Below are 22,071 nucleotides of genomic sequence, written 5' to 3' on the forward strand. Positions count from 1 at the left end.
ACAAATTTTAGATTCCCAATTCCATACCTAAATTAACATTAATTTCAGAAGACAGTGTTCTGGGGAAAAAAAAAAATATATATATATATATATATATATATATATTATATATATATATATATATATATATATATATATATATATATATATAAACATGAAATGGGTGTGTATTACTGAAAAGTACATTCAATGTATTATAGAAACAGAAAATTGATGTTTTGTGTGGTCTTTATTTTTAATAACCGAAAAGAACCGATACCTTCCCCCTTTATGCAATGTACTACACACTGCACTATACTGTAGGCTGCAGTAAATGTTTTACTAAAATGTGAGGACACTGAGGACAATTTGAGAAGTCAGAAAGAGGACTGGAATCAAGATATGATGATTGAACTGCTCCTCATCTCCAGAGAGTGGATCTATCAGTGGCAGGCTTAAGGTACCTTAAGTTTCAAAAGCTGTACCCTTCTTGACTCTAACATGTATGACAAAAATACAAATACATTCAAAATAAATCCATATTTTAAAATATTTACTGTAACTGTATTTCCATTGGGAGGTTAGGTGACTAGGAATGATATATTCAGGAATTTCTAAGTAAAGAGTACGATGGAGGAATAAAAAAGAAGAGTGTTTGGTAGATAAAGACGTTTAGATTTAGATTGGATCTGTACTAGATAACCACTCACCAAACTGGTCATTTATATATGCAGGTTGTGTGGTCATCAAAAACTGCATTTTCTGTGCTGGGACCCTGATTGGCCTTAGGGTCCCAGCACTGAAAATAGACTCGCAGGGTTTTGTTTTCAGTTGGGCAAAATGTTCCCATGCTTGACAATGTTGTGAAAAAGCATCCCCTTTCATGGTCCAGCTGAAACTGTTCAGAAATTATTACGAACGTGAAAAACATAAACACGTCGAATCAATACAACCCAATTCAAGTCTGTCACATTTGTTAATTTGTATATGTAACAATGTCGTGTCATTTTCTGGTACACTTCAGAATTTGGTACATTGCTGCACTAGGAAAGCCCAGTTTACATGCAGTTAATACGACATTGCAATATTCTGATATTACAATTCACTCTCCAGAATTTGATTCATGCACCAAAAGGGAATGCAATATGAATGTTGGGTTATGGTTCTGACAGCCTGCATATACTGATATTACACCAGTAATTCAGACAGGCTATTGATGCCAGATTCCACTAGCCCATAAAGAACACCAACAGAGCAATTTATACCTTCACATAACACATAATGTACTTCAAAATAAAAACACCAAACCAAGTAAGTGGTTTTATCTTTTAGATGTTGGTAAAGCAGCTGCACTTCTTTCTAGTCATCTCGGGTTTTGCAATGTGCCAATGCCACCATCTGTTTCATAACAGTATTACAACAAATTATATACCTGATTTCAAACATGATTTTAATAGTTGTTTGTTATTTAAACAACTCAACATTGTGCATAACTAGAAAAGAGTGACATTCCAAAGTTTTTATAGTACTGTACACTTTATGGTCTTTCAAAATAAGTTAATGTGGACTCAGGACATTCGTTCCTTTTATTTTAGCCTTTTGTTGTAGATTGACTATACCAATAAAATGAAAGTTAAAAAAAATGTTAGCAGAAACATAACACATTGGTAATACTGCAAATCAAAAAATCACTTAAGTCGAATTTTTAAAACCCTTTGTTGCGTGCCATTAGGGTGCTTCTTAGTAGATGGCACCAGAGTTACATGTTTTCAACCTTACATCAAAATGAAAGAATGTGTATCCTGTATTTGGGAAAACAGTAGCAATGTCAGTTTAATTTGTATTTCACTGCGATTTTTGAAAAGTTGGTAGCTATCTGATCGATTGATGTTCATGAAGTGCATATACAGTAGACTGTGAAGAGAGCTGCAGTTTCCTCACTATACATTTATGGAGGCTATAATCATTCCAAGTAATTTTATATCGTCGCTACTTTAAAATGCTAAACTGAATATCATTTAAGGTTCACGTTGGCCAAATCCCAAACCTAGCTCTGAAACTTCTTTTTTTTTTTTATGAAGGCAACAACTGATTTGAAACTTCAGTACTTTGTTTCGAAGCTCTTTGCTTCTCAATCCATAAATTATTGGGCTAAAGGACTGAGCAGGAGAAAAAATACAAAAAAATATTAAATTCACTGTAACATTTCTTTTGCTGACAAAGATAATAAATGCAGAGACAATCTGCAAGCCTGTTTACAGACCATGTATAAGGATGGTTCTTCTATCTTTCACATTGGCACTGGTGAAGTATCCAGACTTCTTGCCCTTTCTATATATAAGAAAGTAACTCATCACAATTAGCAGCACAAGAATAAAAATAAACACCAAGCCTGCAGTCCTGGCGGCTATCCCATTCAGTGCAGTGGGACAAGTTGAATATCTTTGAGTTAAATATCCTATTGAAGTTCCAGAGCATTCTTGAATGGTTGACAAAGCTGTGTTTAGAATGGCAAATATCCATGTAGTAATTGTTACTTTTCTCTTGTGTAAGTGGATCAGTGACAAGTACCTCAAAGGCCAGCAAACAGCAAGATATGTGTTAAGTGCCATTAGAGTCAAAGTCAGGAGTATGCTTCTTCCAAATAAATGAAATAATAAAGGTTATATATATAGATTATATATATATATATATATATATATATATATATATATATATATATATATATATATATATAATAATGTATATTATAATCAATAATGTGTTTGCCAATCAGAGCATACCCCTTTCAAATGAAAGCTCATTCCACTTATAAAATCCTGCTCACCTCAAGGGTACAATCTGGATGCTGTGTTGGAGTACCTTGATACAACAAAATAGTTAGATAGGGCATAGCAGGAGATATTAAACAGATTCCCACATCACATACATGCAGAATATACTGTGAAAACATGTTTAAGTTAATGTGTATTAATGATGCACCTTTTACTTTGTGCAAACTCTCAGTTCTCTGCTTTTAAGCCTTGCATAAAGAATATTTGTTTGTTTATAACAGTAGGAGTAGTAGTCTGTTGGAATCTAGGATTATGTGGCAAATGTTTATAGAAGATTTGTGTTCAGTTATCGTGTTATCGACAGACGCTAATCATAGAGGGCACAATTCTAGGCTAATGGTTAAAATGTTATCTTCACCTATTCACTGAGAATAAGGAGACAACCTTGTGGTACCTGCAATTTAACTTGCCAACCCAGGTTATAATAAAGCTTTTTGGATAATGAACACTATAATACTCAAATTGCTGCAGATATCCCGCACTCATGCAGAAAGCTAGGTCATGCATTGAAAAGTCATTGTAAAGAACCACAATTTAATAAAGATATACTAAATGAGTTTTAGCATTTATGATCAAGACTTTTTCATAGTTTCTATATTTATTGTCTTTGGAAGTTAGAGTAGTTAGGTGCTGATGTTGTACTGAATGAATGGCTTATTGAAAAGGAAATTGTTCAGTTGCTTGACATTTAATCCCATGACAAACATTTTGGCACATATGGCTGTGGTACTTCTTCATGTTCTCAACACATCTTCAATTGTATGACTTGTGGGTTTAAGCTGATCGACATTAAATGAGATTCGTCAGCAACGGTCTGCACTGGGACACGTGAAAGGAAATGGCTGCTGTGGCTACTTATTTATAACTACCTGTATATAACATATTCTTCTGAATGCAGAATCAGACCAACAAATGATATGTTTTATTTATTAATTTGTCATCTTTCACGGTGATGATAATCTAGTGAATTATAGTATGGAATTCAAGCAGATCCACTTTAAACAAAGGGATAGAGTAATGTGTTATAGCGGTGGGCAATGTATCAGACTGTTTAGGAGATAACAAGGGCTTTCCTTCAAATTAATTGATGTATTTGTTTTTTCTTTCCAGACCCATATAAGAACTTGCTGAGCATCCTTGAAGGTTTAGACCTCTAAATCAGAAATTTGCCTCAGGCTTTTCTCTTGAGCTTGCCAAAAAAATGCTGCATAGAAATCAACTTACACATGCAAGCTTTTCAATGCAAGAAGGATCCATTTTATCCCAGACACCAGCAAGGATTACTCAATTCTTCCTGAAATGTGTTCCAGGGAGACAAGGACAGATTGGAAATCTCTGTAAAAATGCAATCTATACTTCCTCAGTTTTCTCTGTGTGGTGGGACTATAAAACACAACAGGGAAAATGCTGTGCTCTTGCATAGAAACTAAAGTCACATCCTGTAGAGAGAGGCAGTGAACCCCGTCTCTCTCTGATGCACAGCATGGCGCAATGCTCAGCACACAAAGGAATAATAATATTGAAACTGTTTTGATTAGTTTCTGTTCCCTTTTGACAATAACCCAAAGCTCTATGAACAGTCTATCACGTGGTTACCTAATTAACTGAGTGTTTTATGGTATAAACTTCCAAGTTTATTTTTAATTCATATAAGCTTAACAAATAACGTAATATTGCACGATAAATTTCCACTTTTTCAGATTATACTAGGGGTGTGGGAAGGGGGGTGGGGTTCCCAGTACCCTTGCTAAAAAGACCACGGATGATATTATTTAGAAATTAGCTTGCTTTCACAATTCTCATGAAAATTCCATCTGCAATTCTATGGAAGCACCATAATCCACCAAAAGTCTTGTGAATAACAAAATATATGCTCCCCTCTCTCCCTCCTCCCCAATACACACACAAACCTATGGCCTGTACTCTTGCACTGACACATTTAAACAAATCATATGCCAATTGAGGGCTGCACTCACATGCAATTTTGTGTTGAGAATATGGCTGAGTAAAGTAAGCTTACAAGCTGCTGAAAGATTGGCAGTGAAATGTTGCCCTCTGTCTGCAACTAAGACAAATGCATTTTTGAAGACTAATATACAGACTAGCATTGGAATTTTTTTGTTATGCAATGTATCTTTGTTTTTGTTTTGTTTCTTTCCATTTTTGTCCATGTCATAATATGGCTACCTTGGGTATCAACCACTGAGGTGGGTCATCTATCAGGAGTTTACCCCATAGAAGTCGAACAGTCTTTATTTTATTTCATTTCAAATGGGGAAAATCTGAAAAAGTACATGAATAATGTGTTAATTATATACCCTGTTTAATTTCCAGTGATTTAAGTCCTTATTTCCTGAGAGCATGCAAGTCCTTCCATTTGACTTACTATAAATACCATTTGAAATCTAACCTTGACCTATTGCTTGGAGCCTTTGCTGACCCAGATTGGTGTCAGGTGGAAAGCAACATTTTGTTTGGTTGATTCTGTGGATTAACAGCAGAGGGGGCAATTATATAGTTGCATGGATGGAGAGTATATTAAGGTAACACTGCACCGCAGTGTACTGTATTATTTTCCTATTCTGATATGATGCTCTCTATGCTGCAATTGCCAACACAGAATATATTATTTGCAATATTAGTACAGTACTGCAAAAATAAATTAAGTGCTGTACAATGAGATAATAATAATAATAATAATAATAATAATAATAATAATAATAATAATAATAATAATAATAATAATAATCCATTCAAATAAATCATTTTTGTTATTGCATAGTTTATCTATCCTGCAATTTAGTATAACTGTTTAATGTATCTGTTTTGACAGCACAAATCTAGCAGTTTAAAGTTTGGAAATAAAATTGATTGGCAGGTGCTTTTAAGACTACAAATTACTAAGAAAATGTTGGTGACTCAGTGGCCTTTCCAGAGATTAGATTTTTGCTACAGATTTCAACCTACAACTTCTCTGACGGAATATATCCTGGCTGCCCATGGTGACCCTACACTCTGTTAACAGTGATATGGCAGGTGTTTATTTATTTATTTATTACTAGCCCCTGTATATAATTGGATCCACGTTGTCTTATTAATAATTAAGAAGAAACTTAATGTAACTCATACTTAGAAAAACAGGTGATGTTGAAACAGTCATGTTATGTCACTTGAAAAAGTACGCAAAAAAAAAAAAAAAAAAAAAAAAAACATTCAAGAAAAGCAGCCTCTTCCTGGGCTCTTTTGCAAGGTATGATGCTTTTGCTATGTGAATTGATTGTAGTACATCTATATATATTATACTACAAGATAATTGCATATCTTATAACTATAGCCATGCATTCAGACCTCGTTGGAGAACGGACATTTTCCAGAGGAAGCATCTTGTTTTTCTGTTTGTTACTACTTTTTCCTCACTACTTTTGTCAGAAACCCCACTGTCTACTTTCAACGCAGCTAACACACTTTAACAAAATAAATAAATATGACAGGGCACTACACTTCCAAAGACACACCCTGAAGGGTCCAGACCAGTAGCAGACAGCCGCACTACCAACACAATGAGTCTGAAACCAATTTTGCACAGCTGGTATGTCAAAATATTAAAATGTATTAATTCATACCATTTTAGCTGCCCTAATTGCATTATTGTTTTTAATGATTAATATATTTAAATTTGATTATTTTATTATCTAATTATTTCATGTACAATTTGCAATTACATACATTATTTTATGTATAGCTCTAAACAATTCTTTACACAGAGCAGAGGGATTGTTATAATCCCTTGAATCTGGTGTACTGAAAGGTTCGAAAACATACCAGAAATTACAACAAGAGAATGCTTTTGAAAGTAGTCTTGAAACTGTTTTAGTATGCAGTCTTTTCTAGCAGAGCATTTTCCAGTTTTTGTATGTCTACCGGTTAGGTTTGATGATACAAATGATACAATGATACAGATAGTTTAAAATTGAAAGTCCCTTATAAGTTATGTAAAATCCAGCCTTTTTATTCCCATTGAAATGTACAAGGATTTAGGGTGGTAAGATTATTAGAATTTTTTTTTTAATTTTACTTTTCACTGTTCTTGAGTAAGCCAATGTCAAAGACTTTTTCTGCAATAATCTTTTATTGTCAGCAAATTCATCATTCAAAGCACCTGAGGAGGGCTTTCAGCAGAGAAAAAAATAATTGCATTTCCCAGAACTTCCACATGGAACAACAGAAAATAGTATTAGATTTTCTTTGCTCTCCAGTTCTCATCAAAGGTCCTCTATATTGTTGTTTTATATCAACACTTATGTCTACCTGATGTTGTTGTAAAGCTGCAAGTCAAGCTCTGATCTGGGACAGGTAAGACTGTTTCTGAAACAAAAGATAACGATACATCTTTTTTGGGTTTGTAACCTGAACATGTTGGTCAAAGGTTTTCAAATGGGTGTAGATTATTCAACTCAAACTGTGCACTGCATTTTTGTTAGTACAACTAAAAGTGTACAAAAAAAAAACAAAAAACAAAAAACAAAAGCAGCCTTGATAAGTTTGTTTCTTGTCCATGAAAGTAACAGCAATTATTTAAAGATTATGTGCCCCATACAGGTCTACAATTATATAACAAGTAACAAGTTATTCCTATTAAAAGATAAAAAAGAAAAAAAAAATCAGCTCATTAAAGTGAAGCCCCTTTTTTATTTGATTTGTGTTTTTGTTTTGCTTTCTCAGCGATAAAAGAGCTTGATCATCCTACAGCTGTCATTTTGGATGACAGACTAACAAAGTGGCAAGCAGATTCCAATATGTGGTGTACAGGACTGTCAAGACAATATTCCTGCTTAATAAAGCACAGTGCACAACAAGCTAAACATTTGAACAATGTAATGCACAGAAACTAAAGAATTCTATTCTGTGTCAAATTGAACACCATTGTGGGAGACTGTAGCTTTAAAATCAAGATCTGGCATATTTTGTTATAAGGCTGTTTATGGCTCCAGGAGTGTATATATATTTATGAAAATAAAATATTCTCATATTATACCAGATCTAAGCATTTGTATGGAAGGAATGACTAAAGTTATATCAGCATATTATGTGGTACCTGAAGATATTTAAATAGCAGTAGTTGTGTGTGTGAAAACACAGGCACAGTATGTAGCTGCTTGGAACACCATAGCTTATTAATATGTTGTTGTTAATATGTTTGGTCCCTGAGCACTGTAAGAAATGGCTGCCTGTAAAGAAGACATGGATCAGAAGCCTGAAGAGAAATCTGAACAGACTGAATCTCATCCTGATATAATGGCAGATGGGGTTGGGTGATTTGTCTGGCTTCTTTCTTGTGGTCTGGATCAGCACACCTTTTCATCTGGTAGAGTTGATGGAGAGGATGCTCAACTAGCTGCTGAAGCGGAACAGCGAGGGTAGAGAGTCCGAGTTTAGCCAGTGGAGGTGGGTTGTCGAGGATATGTGACACACTTTACAAACCGGTTTCTCAGAGATATTGGGTTCAGTGGCCAAGAGTTGCATCACACAGTGAAGAACTTACCTGAAGCAGCAGAAAGGAGCAGCAACTGGCTGCGGTTGAGACGGAAAAATTCTGGATGGGGATCTCAAGTACAATAGAAAGAAAGCAACGCTGATGTATGGGTATGTAAGCTGGGCTAAGTTGAGTGGGGGACGGAGGGGGGTGACGCTGGGAAGCCAGAATCACTGTTGAGCCCTCTTGAGGTGCTGTGGGCTAGTTGACGAAACACTGAGGACAGAAGGTGCCCACTTGAAGACCCCAGAGATGTACCCTACTTAGCTCAATCCAGACGGTTGTCATGCTGATGCGCTGGGGAGACCACACTGTGGTTGATCCCCGGAGCCAGCATCGCAGCTGTTGTGTGTGCTGATGTGCTGGGGAGGCAGAATAAGTTGGTCCCTGGAGCCAGCATTACACTTCAGCCATCAACACCAGGCAGAAGGATATCTACATCAACAGATGGAAAGAAACGCAAATGGATGGAGATGCAGATGGATCACATTAGTTTACTGTAAAGCTACGTCTTAGTTGGTGCTTATCTTGGCGAGAGCCGAGTTCAAATCTGCACAAAGTTTTAACGTCTACTGAGTTCATACAATGCTGAAGAATTTTTACAACACACTGTAAAAGCACAATAATTGTATGTGGCACAATTAAAATAAAATCAAACAATTATAATAAGTTCCAGGAGTACTAGATCTCACTTCACACACATGTGTAACTATTAAACACTCAATAGTGCTAAGTCTAGAAAAATTTAAATAAACCTAATAAATTAAATGAGAAAGGTTTTGATTATAAGTCTACGTCACTGTCTTCAATAAATAAATGTATTTAAAAGAAAAGTACAATGTTTGCGTAGTTAGGAAGTTCCTTCCATTTAATTGCAATTTAGTGTTACACTAAAATACAATGTATTGCTGTCTGTTTACAACATTTTTTCTATAGTGTTTATGTTCAGAATACTTCAGTTCAGCCAATTTTACCTACAGTCGAGTCTGTTTATAAGGTTGTTATAACTTGCCACTTTTTCATTCTCTTACTCCAAAGAGTCAGCCCTCTGCTACTAGGCTATATAAATTGTGTAATCTTGAAGATCTGTTAACTAGGGAAAAAGAAAACAGAAATGAACAGGGGATCATCTTTTTCCCCAAATTGTATTTTTATTTTACTGATAACACAGGAAACGCCATATTAAGAAAAGACTTGCTAAATAATGTTTTGAATATTTGTAAACAGTGATAGACGCAGACAAATAAATACATTTTCTTTTCAATCAAGTATTGCATGATGCGGTTGTGAAACTGTGAAAACAGTTTTTGCTTTTTAATGAAACATTAAATAATATGAGCTTATATACATACACACACACACACACACACACACACACACATAAGTGGCTCACAAAAGTATTCACCCCCTTGGACTTTTCCACATTTTATTGTGTTATAACATGGAATCAAATTGGATTTAATTAGGAGTTTTTGCTACTGATCAACACAAAAAAGTCCATAATGTCAAAGTGAAAAATAAAATCTACAAATTGTTCTAAATTAATTACAAATACAAAATAGAAAATAATTGATTGCATAAGTACTCACCCCCTTGAGTTAATATTTGGTAGAGGCACCTTTGGCACCTTCAAGGTCAATTACAGCCATGAGTCTATTTGGATAAGTCTCTACCAACTTTGCACATTTGGACACTGCAATTGTTGCCCATTCGTCTTTGCAAAATTGCTCAAGCTCCTTCAAGTTGGATGGGGACCTTTGGTGAACAGCAATTTTCAACTCTTTCCACATATTCTCAATTGGATTGAGGTCCGGGCTTTGACTGGGCCATTTCAGGACATTGACCTTTTTGTTTTTAAGCCACTCCAGTGTGGCTTTGGCTGTATGTTTGGGGTCACTGTCCTGCTGGAAGATGAATTTTCTCCCGTCCCAGTTCTCTTGCAGACTTCAGCAGGTTTTTCTCCTGGATTTCTCTGTACTTTGCTGCATCCATTTTGCCCTCTATCTTCACAAGCTTTCCAGGCCCTGATGCAGAGAAGCATCCCCATAGCATGATGCTGCCACCACCATGCTTCACGGTAGGGATGGTGTTCTCAGGATGATGTGTGGTGTTAGACTTGCGCAAAACATAGTGTTTAGCGTTGAGGCCAAAAAGCTCTATTTGGTCTCACCATAGAATCTCAGAGTCTCAGAGTCTCCCACATGCCTTCTGGCAAACTCAAGCTGAGATTTGATGTGAGTTTTTTTCAACAATAGCTTTCTTTTTGCCTCTCCCATAAAGGCCAGTTTTGTGAAGCACCGGGCTATTGTTGCCATATACAGTGCCTCCCAGCTCAGCCGTGGCAGACTGTAACTACTTTAGTGTTGCCATAGGCCTCTTGGTGGCCTCCTTGACTAGTGCCCTTCTCGCCCGGATACTTAGTTTTTGAGGACAACTTGTTCCAAACAGATTCACAGTTGTGCCATATTCTCTCCATTTCTTAATAATGGACTTTACTGTGCTCCGGGGATATTCAATGCCTTGGAAATGTTCTTATAGCCTACCCCTGATTGGTACTTTTGAAGAACCTTAGTCCAGATTTGTTTTGAATGTTCCTTCGTCTTCATGGTGTAGTTTTTGTTAGGAAATGTATTAACCAACTGTGGGACCTTCCAGAGACATGTGTATTTAACCTGAAATCATGTGAAACACCTTAAATGCACACAGGTGGACTCCATTCAACTAATTATGTGACTTCTAAAGACAATTGGTTGCACCAGAGCTTATTTAGGTGTGTCATAGCAAAGATGGTGAATACTTATGCAATCAATTATTTTCTGTTTTATATTTGTAATTAATTTAGAACAATTTGTAGATTTTATTTTTCACTTTGACATTATGTACTTTTTTGTGTTGATCAGTGGCAAAAGCTCCTAATTAAATCCATTCTGATTCCATGTTGTAACACAATAAAATGTGGAAAAGTCCAGCAGGGTGAATATATATAAAATGTTTGAAAGAAAGAAGGAAACTTTTCACAATGCAAAATCTGACCGTCAAAAACTAAAATGCATGACTAAAATTATTAGAATGTCATGGAATGTGGCACAAATTATTAGTTACATTAAATGTGTGATGCAAATCCAAAAGACAACTGTATACTCTTCCTTAATTGGCTGCACAATAAGATACAGGAACAGTAAGCAACACGTCTCTTTTAGAAAAACACTTATGTTCTCTATAGCTTTAAGGAAGGCACGACTGCACAGTATGTTGTGTAATCATAAGGCTTTTTAGCACCAGTAAATTTATTAGTGCAAGTGTCAGCACAAACAATTCCATCATTCAGTTTACACTACAAGGTTTTCAGATGTCTGCCTTCTTCGCCTGATCTGCATCTGAAGCTGCAGATTATTTGTGAAAAAGATCTGCTTCCAGCCCACCTCTTCAGACAAGGCTCTCATCTCCTGGGTGATGGTGTCACAAGAGTTCCCCACAATGCGTTCCCACAGTGCATCAGAGCTACACAGCTACACAGCGATGGTAAAATAAACAAAACACACTTTAGCAATGGCACATCCAAAAACACACAAACTTCTTATTTTAGAATATCAATCCCTTCAGAAAGATATGTACAACATATCGAAACATTGGGCAGCTGGCTCTTTGAGCTTAAATAAATAAATAAATAAATAAATAAATATATATATATATATATATATATATATATATATATATATATATATATATATATATATATATATATATATATATATATTATTTTTGCGCAATAAATATGTTGTAGTAAACCTTTACTTTAAAGTAAGTTTACAAAGGAGAGTGTTTATTTATACCTACCAGGAAAGAACACACTAAGATAGACCATTTTATTTCAATGGCAACAAAAGTAAAAATACAAAAAGTTCAAGGATAAATCAATACAGTAAAGCCAGCACAATAAATAATACAACACACAAAACTATCACGATACCAGACACTAAACCCAAGTGCACCAATATAGCTTTCTAATCAAATCCTGTCGACTAATAAAGAAAACAAATTAAAAACAACAACAAATGGTCTATAGATTAATATAATTTTTAATGGAGTAATTATTTGTCCATTTTTTTTAAAAAGTGTCAAGGTCAACTTAATTCTCTGGTAGTACTGCACACCCCACAATGGACCCCACAAAGCAAAGGTTCGTGGAGTTCTTAATCTGAGGACACAAGGCTAAAGAGTTCTTAGACACAACTATTTTCTGTTTGTTTAGCCCTTTCCTTCAGCAGCCATGCCTTACTGAGACACTGAGGGAACCTGCAGCAACACAACTGATACAGAACACATATACGAATATCTAGTTATTATTATCACCGTTTTATCAAAAGAGGGTATGAATATCACTGAATAAACAGAACAAGGAAAGAGACACCACCTAAAATAATACAAAAAAATATCTTCTATTTATGGTCAAACAATACTATTTACATCACCAGGAATTACCAACAGTATTGCATACAACTAAACTGTAATCCCTCTGTGATAGGCTACTGTTCAGTTATTCTCTAATCTTACCTGGGATGGTTAATATGTCTTTTACTGAATTCAATGTTCCATTTCAGTTTCCACTGCATCCAAAACATTATTTTAATTATTGGGTTGTCTTGTCTAAAGGTCGTTATTTAACTTGTTACTTGAATAAATCTTGATATACAGACTTGAGCAATTTAGGCAGAGAGCATTGACTAACTTTACAACTGAAGTTTATTGTGGAAACTAATGACTATCTATAACCTAAATATATAACAACGTCAAGAAGGATCAAATTACTATTGGTGGACAATTGAAATATACCAACCCTGACTGTTTTCTTTAGAAGAGGTGGTGTTCTGCACTATCAACATTACTGTAGGGGGCGAGACAGACACAGATAGCTTAAATACAGTATCTCAAGCTAATGAAAACAGACTAAAACATTTCTGGTCTTAGCCATATTAAGTATTTAAATACTTAGTTATACATGTCAGGGCTGACCTTATATAACCTCCAGTGAAGAGGGAAATAGATATTGAGTCTCCTGTCTGCAGAAATACCAGTGTCACCAACTCCGTTGTCACACAAGTTTTCAAAACGCCTGACATCATGCAATGTAAACCTAAACCTCACCACACCCTTTCAAATCATGCACAGAAGATAGAGGTGCTTTGATATCAGTAACAAATTAAAAAAAAAAAAAAAAAAAAAACTGTACCAAAAAAATTATTCATAAAAATACAGACAGTGTATTATGAACTTAGTTTCAAAATGCTACTGTATGCATGCAGATTGGATAAAATAAACAAAATACCTTTAATAGCTGTTAGACACTTTTATATATCAGAAGCTGAAAATGTTTTTAATGGTTTTATATTTTATTTGACATTATCAGTTGTACAGGATAATTCTCATGTCCAACTGCTTTCATTCCACGGCCAACAACAATTTAGCTGGGTAGGGAATATTATAGTAGCAAACACTGAATATGAAATTAATTTACAGAAACTATGTACATTAATGCATTTTATAGTGTACACTACAGTGGTATCACTACCTAGTATTTATTTTACTTTATTTTATTTTACTGTCAAAAAATATGCAAACTTATAAGCTAATTTTTCCATGCATTTAGCAAAAGTTGCACTTAAAATATCTTTGAAAGTGTTTTATATAAAAAAAAAAAACAACAAAATGATTTCAACTGAAAGAGGTGTTTTTTTTTGTTTGTTTTTTTTAACATTTGCTTCAAAACAACATTAGTAACATTGCAAAACAGCGAGCTCTGAAAAACCAGTGGTTCATAAGAAAGGACCTATTATGTATAACACATGGGCCACTTTGTATATCATTTGTACTCACTCACCACGTTACCCGATCTTGCACTGAAATTGTTCTCGTCAAAAGATATCACGACTAATCAGTAGTTATCCGGAATCTGAGTCACGAAGGACGATGTGACATTACGGCACTACACAACACTTCACCTTTAGTGATACAGTTTATCAGACGCACATTGTAACTCACCATCCGTTTGCGTTTTCAACCAAACTTCAGTGCTTTCGCGACTCATGTTAACTCATACACTTAACGATAAACGTTGTCCTTGTCACCGTACACTTCCTTCTAAATCTCGAAAAAACCGAGATGGACGTAGTATGTAGAGGAAGCCGTGAGGTTTGAGAGAGTTGAGACACATCTTCTGTGTCCAAATATAAAATCACATGGAGCAGCAAGGCATCAGGAAGATGCTCCAAGTAGTCAAATTTACCCTGAAACAGATTGAGTGTGTAGCTAACGATATTGTCACCAAGCACAGTGGCAATCTGTGTTGCAATACAAGTCAGCAATTTCTTAATTAAGATGCATGCTGAAATACATTCACGTTAGATTCTTTTACATTATTCTGACAATCTTCAACATATTTGGACACTTATTTCTCCTTCTATAGCATGATAATATGCAAAACTATATTTTTCTGTAGCATTATAAAATAATGCTTAGCATTTCTGAAGCATTTTCCACAGAAGTATCCACCAGATACTGCAGCAGCACTGACTTATTTTTACATTTAAAAGATGACCTTTTATATATCATGCCATCTAACGGATCAGTGAACGATGCAGAAGAATTACAAACAAAAATACAAAACCGTATTTTGGCATGGGTTGGAAAAATCAGGGGGTTAAGTTATTAAGATTCTGCCATCGATCATTCTTTGAAAAGCTGCATTGAAGGCAGCTATAGCGGATGCTATAGTCAGCTTGCTTTGTCTGCTCAAGCTCACCAGATATCTGGCCTGTAGGGGATGCTGTAGTATGCTAAAGTGGAACAGTTTTCAGCTATTTACCTCCCCTATCCACGGAAGTGCCAGTACACCAGCCAAGAGAGGCAACCTGGCACACAATGTGGTGGTGTCTTTACCAATTTACCACAAAGAACTAAAGGTGGCAATCACTGACTACCATCATTGGTACCTTTGGCACTATTACTTGGGTCCAACTCCTGTTTTCATTTACTGTATGAATAAGCACCTTTCCAAAAACCAATTACAGTACTTGATATTTTGTATGCAATGTTTGTTGCATGCAAGGGATACTAGTCTTGTGCACATAAGAAGAAAGCAGAGTGGGGGGTTCTGGTAGTAGAGCATTTGATGAAGAACAGTTATACTAATTATATGTGGTGCACACTATTACATATTTCCTAAATTAATTTAGTGTCTTACAGAAGATTTGCAGAAGCCTATTTTTTATTTTTTATTAACACCACAGAAACATACTATGTATAACAAGCAAAAGATGTATTTTAGAAATGGTTAGATTCCAATTTAAGCAGCCCAGCCTCGATACAAAATAATTTATATATTTATATCTTCTGTATTATATTCTGGAAATGTAAACAACCCTATACACGCATGTACTACATTCATTTACTGCAATAAAACAACCAGGCTATTTTTGTTTCTTAAAATAACCAGATAAGTCTATTAGACCAACTAACACTGCACAAAAGTTAAAAACTAAAAACAAAAATTATAAAAAAAAATGTATAATAATACATTTTCTAAGTTTCATTTAGTATTAATACAAATACAGTACCAACATTGGAAGTTTTATAGCTGTAGATGAAAGGGTTAAAACGTTGAATTAATATTTGTTTGGAACGAAGTGTAGAACCTGTAGAATATATAGATCTCAGATAAGAGTTGGTTCGTAAGAACAGTTGACCATGGTAAAGAGGGTTGTATGGTTGCCACCTTAGGACTGATTTTCCAAGTATCTATGGAGTGGGCAATTTGCCTGCAATTTTCCTATAGTGTAAAATATCAGCCCTTGTGTCATAGGAGACGCTGTATTGGCCTGTTGATAAGAGCTAAATGTGATCAGACATACAAAATACAATATTCTTCCCCATGGTCTATTGCCCAACTATATGGTTCTACAATGCATATCTTTTCTCTGGGGGATTTGTACGCTGATTAAGTGAATTTAAAACTACCACATAAAACAATATTTGTAACTTTTCTTTGAAAAAAATATTCTTACCCTGAAGAGAGTAATCATCTAAATACTCTTTGTGCAATCCCCTGGGTGTGTATTGCGAAATTCACTTCGGAGAGAGATTTTCCAAAACCTCCAGATCACCTGCGGTTAGATAAAATGAGATAGACGCAATTAGAAACAGGAAGCTAAAGGGCAAAGGTACACACAATGGAGGATGGATAATGCAGCACCTGGTACAACGGAGGCAAAGATTTATAGATAATTATGGTTCTAAAAAACGTTGAGTCCCTGTCATTAACTTGTATTATACTTATTCATTTACATGGATTACATAAGCAGAGGAGAGAGTGACCTGTCGTCAGCATTTCCTCCTGTTCTGGTTGCCATAGACACATGTCATCCTGTTTTTTACTGGCTGTTAGATGTTATTGCAGCAAAAATGGATTAGAAAATGAACAAAGGCTATCTACTGCTAAGTGCTGGTCCTGTACTAACCCTGTAAGCAAGGAGACTGCCTCTTTTCCACTCAGTCCTACTGATGACAACATTTTACAGCACTAAACATATATGCCCAAACAATGAAGCACATTTGTATATATTTTTATAACCACATCTTCATAGTTCAAACAATACTTTTTAAAAAACATACACATAACACAAACACAATGTACTTTATTTCCCTACTAATTCAAACATAGGCCTACTTTGTTTCATATTAAATCTTATGATTTATTTATTTTTCTTTACAAAATTGCTTTCTGTCAATGAACTGAGACCCTATGAACTGAGATTTAGTGAATTCATACATTTTTTAGGGATTAAACCTGACAAGAAAGACTGAAAAATATTCAATTGTATGCACTTATTTGACTGAGAGCTAAATATAGATATGCAACCATCATTATCAACTAGCCTAATATGGACTTCTACTAAGGTAACAATAGAAAATGTAGAAAAAAACTTAGTTTGACTTTTTATTTCTCTTATAATTTAAACACAATTGTGACTATGCAATTGATCTATACAGTGGAGGATCCAAATACTATCACTGCGATCATTAAAATGTCAGAACCATTTATGAATATCAAACACCTTTTACATTAGAGCATGTACATCTTCAGTGGATTTCTGTCTGGAAAATAAGTAAAATGCCAGCAAGGATCTAATTCAGTGTTTAAAAGGATGGTACTATTTACTGTAGATCCTCCAACAGTAGATCAGTTGAATACACCCATATGTTCTGTATGTCTGCATATTGGTATATGTTTTATCAAAGAAAATTATTGTGTACTAAAGCATAAGCATCCCCAACACACTACCTTAGTTTTATTTAATAAGCATTAGCAACTTATATATAAAATATATTTGCAACATACTATCTTACAGGCATACTTCTTTTCTAACAGTTGTTTTTGTTGCATCTGTTTATATCCTAATTACCGTCCAATTTTGATTTTGGTCAGGCTCTTTATATATAGATTTTTTTCAAGCTATATTCGTACTATTACAAAATTGGGCGTGGGGAGTGGCAAATGGCCATTACTCTTTTTCTCTGCACGAGGCCTCGTGTAGTTGATATACCGTGTGGAGAGCTGTTGTGGTGCTGTAAGGAGACTCTGCGGGCTCGCGGCGTCGTCCTCTTCGCCGATTTAAATCAGTCAAAGCGACCAAAAATAAAAAAAAAACAGCTCGGCCCTAGCGCCCCTCTCAAGCCTCGGGCTTTTCTAGTGCGACTGCGCTTGCACTCGGCGACCACTCTGACTGAATAGGCTGCATACCCCTACCCGGCCTCGATTGACTCAGCGCCGGTGTAAACATCTTCAGCGCCGCCTACAGCTCTGCACCGACCGTGCCTACCATCGGCATTGACCTTGGAACAGAGCTTTTCTCAATGCAGATCCTGGCACAGACCGCGCTACACAGCGGCACTGACCTTGGCGCCGACTGACTCAGCACTGACATCACTTTCCTCGGCACTAGTGAACCCCTTCGGAGCTGTCTATAGCCCGGCACTGAGCTCTCGGCACCGACCGCGCATTTCTCAACGCCGAACTCGGCACTGACAGTGCTCGCCTCGACGCTGATCCCGACATGTGTCTACAGCTGGCACCGACCGCGCTACTATTGTCATCGAGCGCAGCAGCTTCACCTGCAAAGCCATGTTGGTCCAGTCGACTAGGTCCTCCGCTGGGTTCCACCAGTGTGATCAGTGCGCAGTGAAGCTGCCCAGGCAGGACAAGCACGATCCTGCGCCAGAACATGATGCCAAAGCACTGGCAAGTGAGCTGGACTGCTCTCCATGTAGGAAGTTCTCGAGGAGAAATAAGAGATGGAGAGCAGCCTTATTTCCAGCAGAGTCTCTCTCCTCGAGCCATGGGAGAATGAGATCAGTGGTCCAAGAGCCTCCACAGAGGTCGTCCGGGACACTCCCTGCTACAATGACCAGGGAACTCTCCCGCACAATTGGGTCACCCTCCCCTTCCCCACCACTGGTACAGAGGCGCAGATACCTCTCAGGGAAGGCAAGATGGTCACCGCCGAGGCAGTACAACTCGAGGGGACGCTCACCTGGGGACATATGGTCGCTGTGCAGGCACCGCTCCCCTTCCCCAGGGGTCAGGAGGTCGCCACGCAGGCACGCAGAACAGGAGGGAAGGATAAGAAAGGGCACCCACAGCATGCCCTCCCCTTGTTCCAGGACTTCCTGGATTTGGTGCACTCCTCCTGGGGCAACCCAGCATCTGCACCCTCAGCCTCCAGAACAGCAGAGTCTCTGCTTCTTATTGCAGGAGCCGAAGAAGTGGGCCTAGGCACATTCCCCACTATCGGGGACACAGTCACGGTATTGGTGCAAGGTTCCACCTTCACCAAGGTGGATAAGGACCCAACCTGTCCGTCCAAGCCTTGCAGGACAACGGACGCGATGCTAAAGAAGGCATACACGTCGGCAGTGCTGTCAGTGCAAGCAGCGAATGCCATGGCAATACTGGTGCGCTACCAAAACCAGTTAGCAGAGAGGCTGCAGGACAGCGCTACAGAGGCAGACACAGGGGAGTTCCAGGCGGTGGCTAAGGCGATGACTTGCCTAATGGGGGAGTTAGGTCAGGCATCAGGGAGGTTGCTGGCGGCGATGGTGGCCGCCCATCAGTATTTGTGGCTGACACAAGCCAAGGTCGTGGAGACTGAGAAGGTGGCGCTGGTGGATGCCCCCATTACACCGGGGCAGACTTTTAGGGGCAACAACTGATGTGAGCCTTGAGAGGTCCCACAAGGCCACGGAGGTCGAATCCAAGTTTTTGCGCCTTCCGGCTTACAGTCAGCGCCCAAGGTGGCATTCGCAGCCTGCCTGGGTAAAAGGGTCTGAACACCGCTATCGACCCCAGAGTAGGCAAGCAGGCAGTGGCAGAGCCAGCGGCAGGAGACCACCGCAGGCCAGGGGTAACCGGTTCTCTGGCTGGAGACCGAGGTCGGGGCCTAAAAAAGACCCGCCCCCCTCCCAAGACCAAGGGAGACCACCCCTGAGGGGCCCAGACTGCCACCAAACACCCCCACAACCAGACTGACCAACGGCAACGAACCATGGTAAGGCTGCACCCAGGACTCCTGGATATTATCGACAATGAAACATGGATCCGCTCTACAATTCCGCATAGGTCTGCCATCAACACCAAAGTGTGTGCTCCTCACCACCGTCGAACCAGCGAGGGCGATACTCCTTCAATATGAGATCACCAATCTTCAAAGGAAGAACATTGTACGCTTGGTAAGTCCAAGCGATGCCCTCAGCGGCTTTTACTCTAGGTACTTCCTGGTGCCCAAAAGGAACGGCGGTTTCAGACCAATTATGGACCTCAGGGTCCTCAACTTGTTCCTCAACAGAGGAAGTTCAACATGTTGACAGCACAACATATCATCCAGTCTGTCCAACCGGTTGACTGGTTCACATCGATCGACCTGCAAGACGCCTACTTTCACATCCCGATTCGTCCCACGCACAGAAAATATCTGCGCTTCACCTTTCAAGGCAACGTGTACGAATTCTGCATGCTGCCATTTGGCCTCTCGCTGGCACCCCGCACATTTTCAAAGTGCATGGATGCAGCACTGGCTCCACTCAGGCTGCGGGGTAGTCAGATCCTAAACTATCTGGACGATTGGTTAGTTTGCACGCATTCAAAAGCACACGCAGAGGCACACACAAAACAGGTCATAGATAATGTGGCAAAGTTATGGCTCTCAAGAGCAACTTCGTACCGTCTCAGTCCACAGTGTTCCTGGGGATCAAACTGAACTCTGTGAGCATGCTTGCCTCACTGTCGGAAGACAGGATTCCATCCTTGGAGACCACGCTCTACTACAGGTTAAAGTATAACAAAGGACTTCCCTCTCACAGCAAGGCCCTGGTAGGGCAGCTTTTTTATATATGCTCAGTGATTGACGGTCAAAGACGCTCTTCGTTCGGTAATTGTTGTCATTCTCTTTCAGAGAACCAGGGTTATGGTATTAACCTAACCTTAGTCTATACAGTATAAGAACTTCAGAATTCAGTGTTTACAATCGTCACCTAAACAATACTATATTAGGCTACATAGTAGGACTACCAAAACTCAGAACCAGGAAACATAGATTACCAATCGTTTTTTAAAAAAACCGGGACTCTGGTCATGTTATTATTACATTAGCTTTTTTGTTTTTGTCTACTCTCTAGGTTTTAGAATTTCAAACACTGCGTGTTATTGCAATTAATATTTACATTGTTTTAAATGCAAAACTGAAATGAAAAAAGTTACTGTAATGACATCATATTTTTAAATTTTTCTTTCTCTTTTTTCTGTTTATGTTTATGTACTGAAAATCATCATTAATTAACAATATGTTTTTTCCTGTTTATATTTATAATGTATTATATTAATTCATAGCTTCACTTACTACCCTTCGACATTAGCCTTCTTTTCATACAAGAAAATGCATGCCAAGGCAGTGTAACACAAAAACTTTATACGGTATCTAACACTTACTTCTTTCTTTGTTACAACAAGCTGGTAAAAATCTTTACTCGGTGCAGGCGCTTGGCCATTACTCTCAAACTTTCTCCTATCAAAGAGCCATTTTGGACGCTGTCTTGTTACCATGACTACTGTTGGCAACGGGCTGTTAGAAATATAAATATATATAGATAAAAATGCTAGCATTTCTAAAAAAATATTTAACTTTATATGTATGACTTAATGTTTGGTATTGAAAAAATAATTGTCTGGGGAAAATACATTAAAAAAACACGGAAAAACAGTTGTTAAGATTAAAGGGTCATGACCCAGCGGAGCGATATCCTGCAAAAACTAAACATGGTATACACATAATGGAAATAAGCATCATTAAATACATACAAACACACGGTAAAAAATGTGTTCACAATTTAAAGGCATGTTATAACGTGAAAAATATTTTATTATAATAAAATCACTTTGTTGCTCTGATGTAAAGTAGTCCCTGTTAGGAGGGGGGCCCCCGATGCGGAGGTATACTGCAGTTGCAGGTCTCACAGCTGATGAGTGAAGGTAAGAGCTGAGAGAGTGGAGCTGCAATACAGTCTGTAACAACAACAACACTGGAACAAATAGGTAATAAATAATAATAATAATAATAATAATAATAATATTAATAGATACCTAGTAATATATTATATGGTCATTTAGATAATCTGTTG

General features: G+C 37.5%; 2 protein-coding genes across 3 annotated transcripts in view; one reads left to right on the forward strand and one right to left on the reverse strand.

Moving 5' to 3' along the window:
- Positions 1-11,320: 11,320 nt before the first annotated feature.
- On the reverse strand, positions 11,321-21,496 carry LOC121323472 (F-box only protein 36-like). Its single transcript, XM_041264557.1, has 4 exons — positions 21,383-21,496; positions 16,433-16,505; positions 14,502-14,728; positions 11,321-11,855 (listed from the first exon to the last, which is right to left on the reverse strand). Exons 1-4 carry the CDS (start codon positions 21,494-21,496, stop codon positions 11,676-11,678), a joined length of 594 nt encoding a protein of 197 aa, XP_041120491.1. The 3' UTR covers positions 11,321-11,675.
- Positions 21,497-21,903: 407 nt separating this feature from the next.
- trip12 (thyroid hormone receptor interactor 12) overlaps positions 21,904-22,071 on the forward strand; it is a 33,119-nt gene continuing 32,951 nt past the window's right edge. The window contains exon 1 of one of the 2 annotated variants that reach the window (XM_041263308.1): positions 21,904-21,922. The gene's annotated coding sequence lies outside the window, so the exon portion shown is untranslated. Of the gene's footprint in view, positions 21,986-22,071 lie in introns of both variants that reach the window. The other variant, XM_041263305.1, reaches the window with a different exon arrangement.

The sequence above is a fragment of the Polyodon spathula genome, chromosome 11, assembly GCF_017654505.1.
Source record: "Polyodon spathula isolate WHYD16114869_AA chromosome 11, ASM1765450v1, whole genome shotgun sequence".
In the NCBI taxonomy this organism is placed as follows: domain Eukaryota; kingdom Metazoa; phylum Chordata; class Actinopteri; order Acipenseriformes; family Polyodontidae; genus Polyodon; species Polyodon spathula.

Excerpts from the sequence above, each read along its gene's own strand:
- LOC121323472 (XM_041264557.1), bottom strand. The coding sequence starts at position 21,496 with ATGGTAACAAGACAGCGTCCAAAATGGCTCTTTGATAGGAGAAAGTTT. Across the intron at positions 16,506-21,382 it reads TTGTTGTAACAAAGAAAGAA|GTGATCTGGAGGTTTTGGAA; the intron begins GTAAGTGTTAGA and ends ATCTAACCGCAG. Across the intron at positions 14,729-16,432 it reads CCCAGGGGATTGCACAAAGA|CATGCATCTTAATTAAGAAA; the intron begins GTATTTAGATGA and ends AATGTATTTCAG.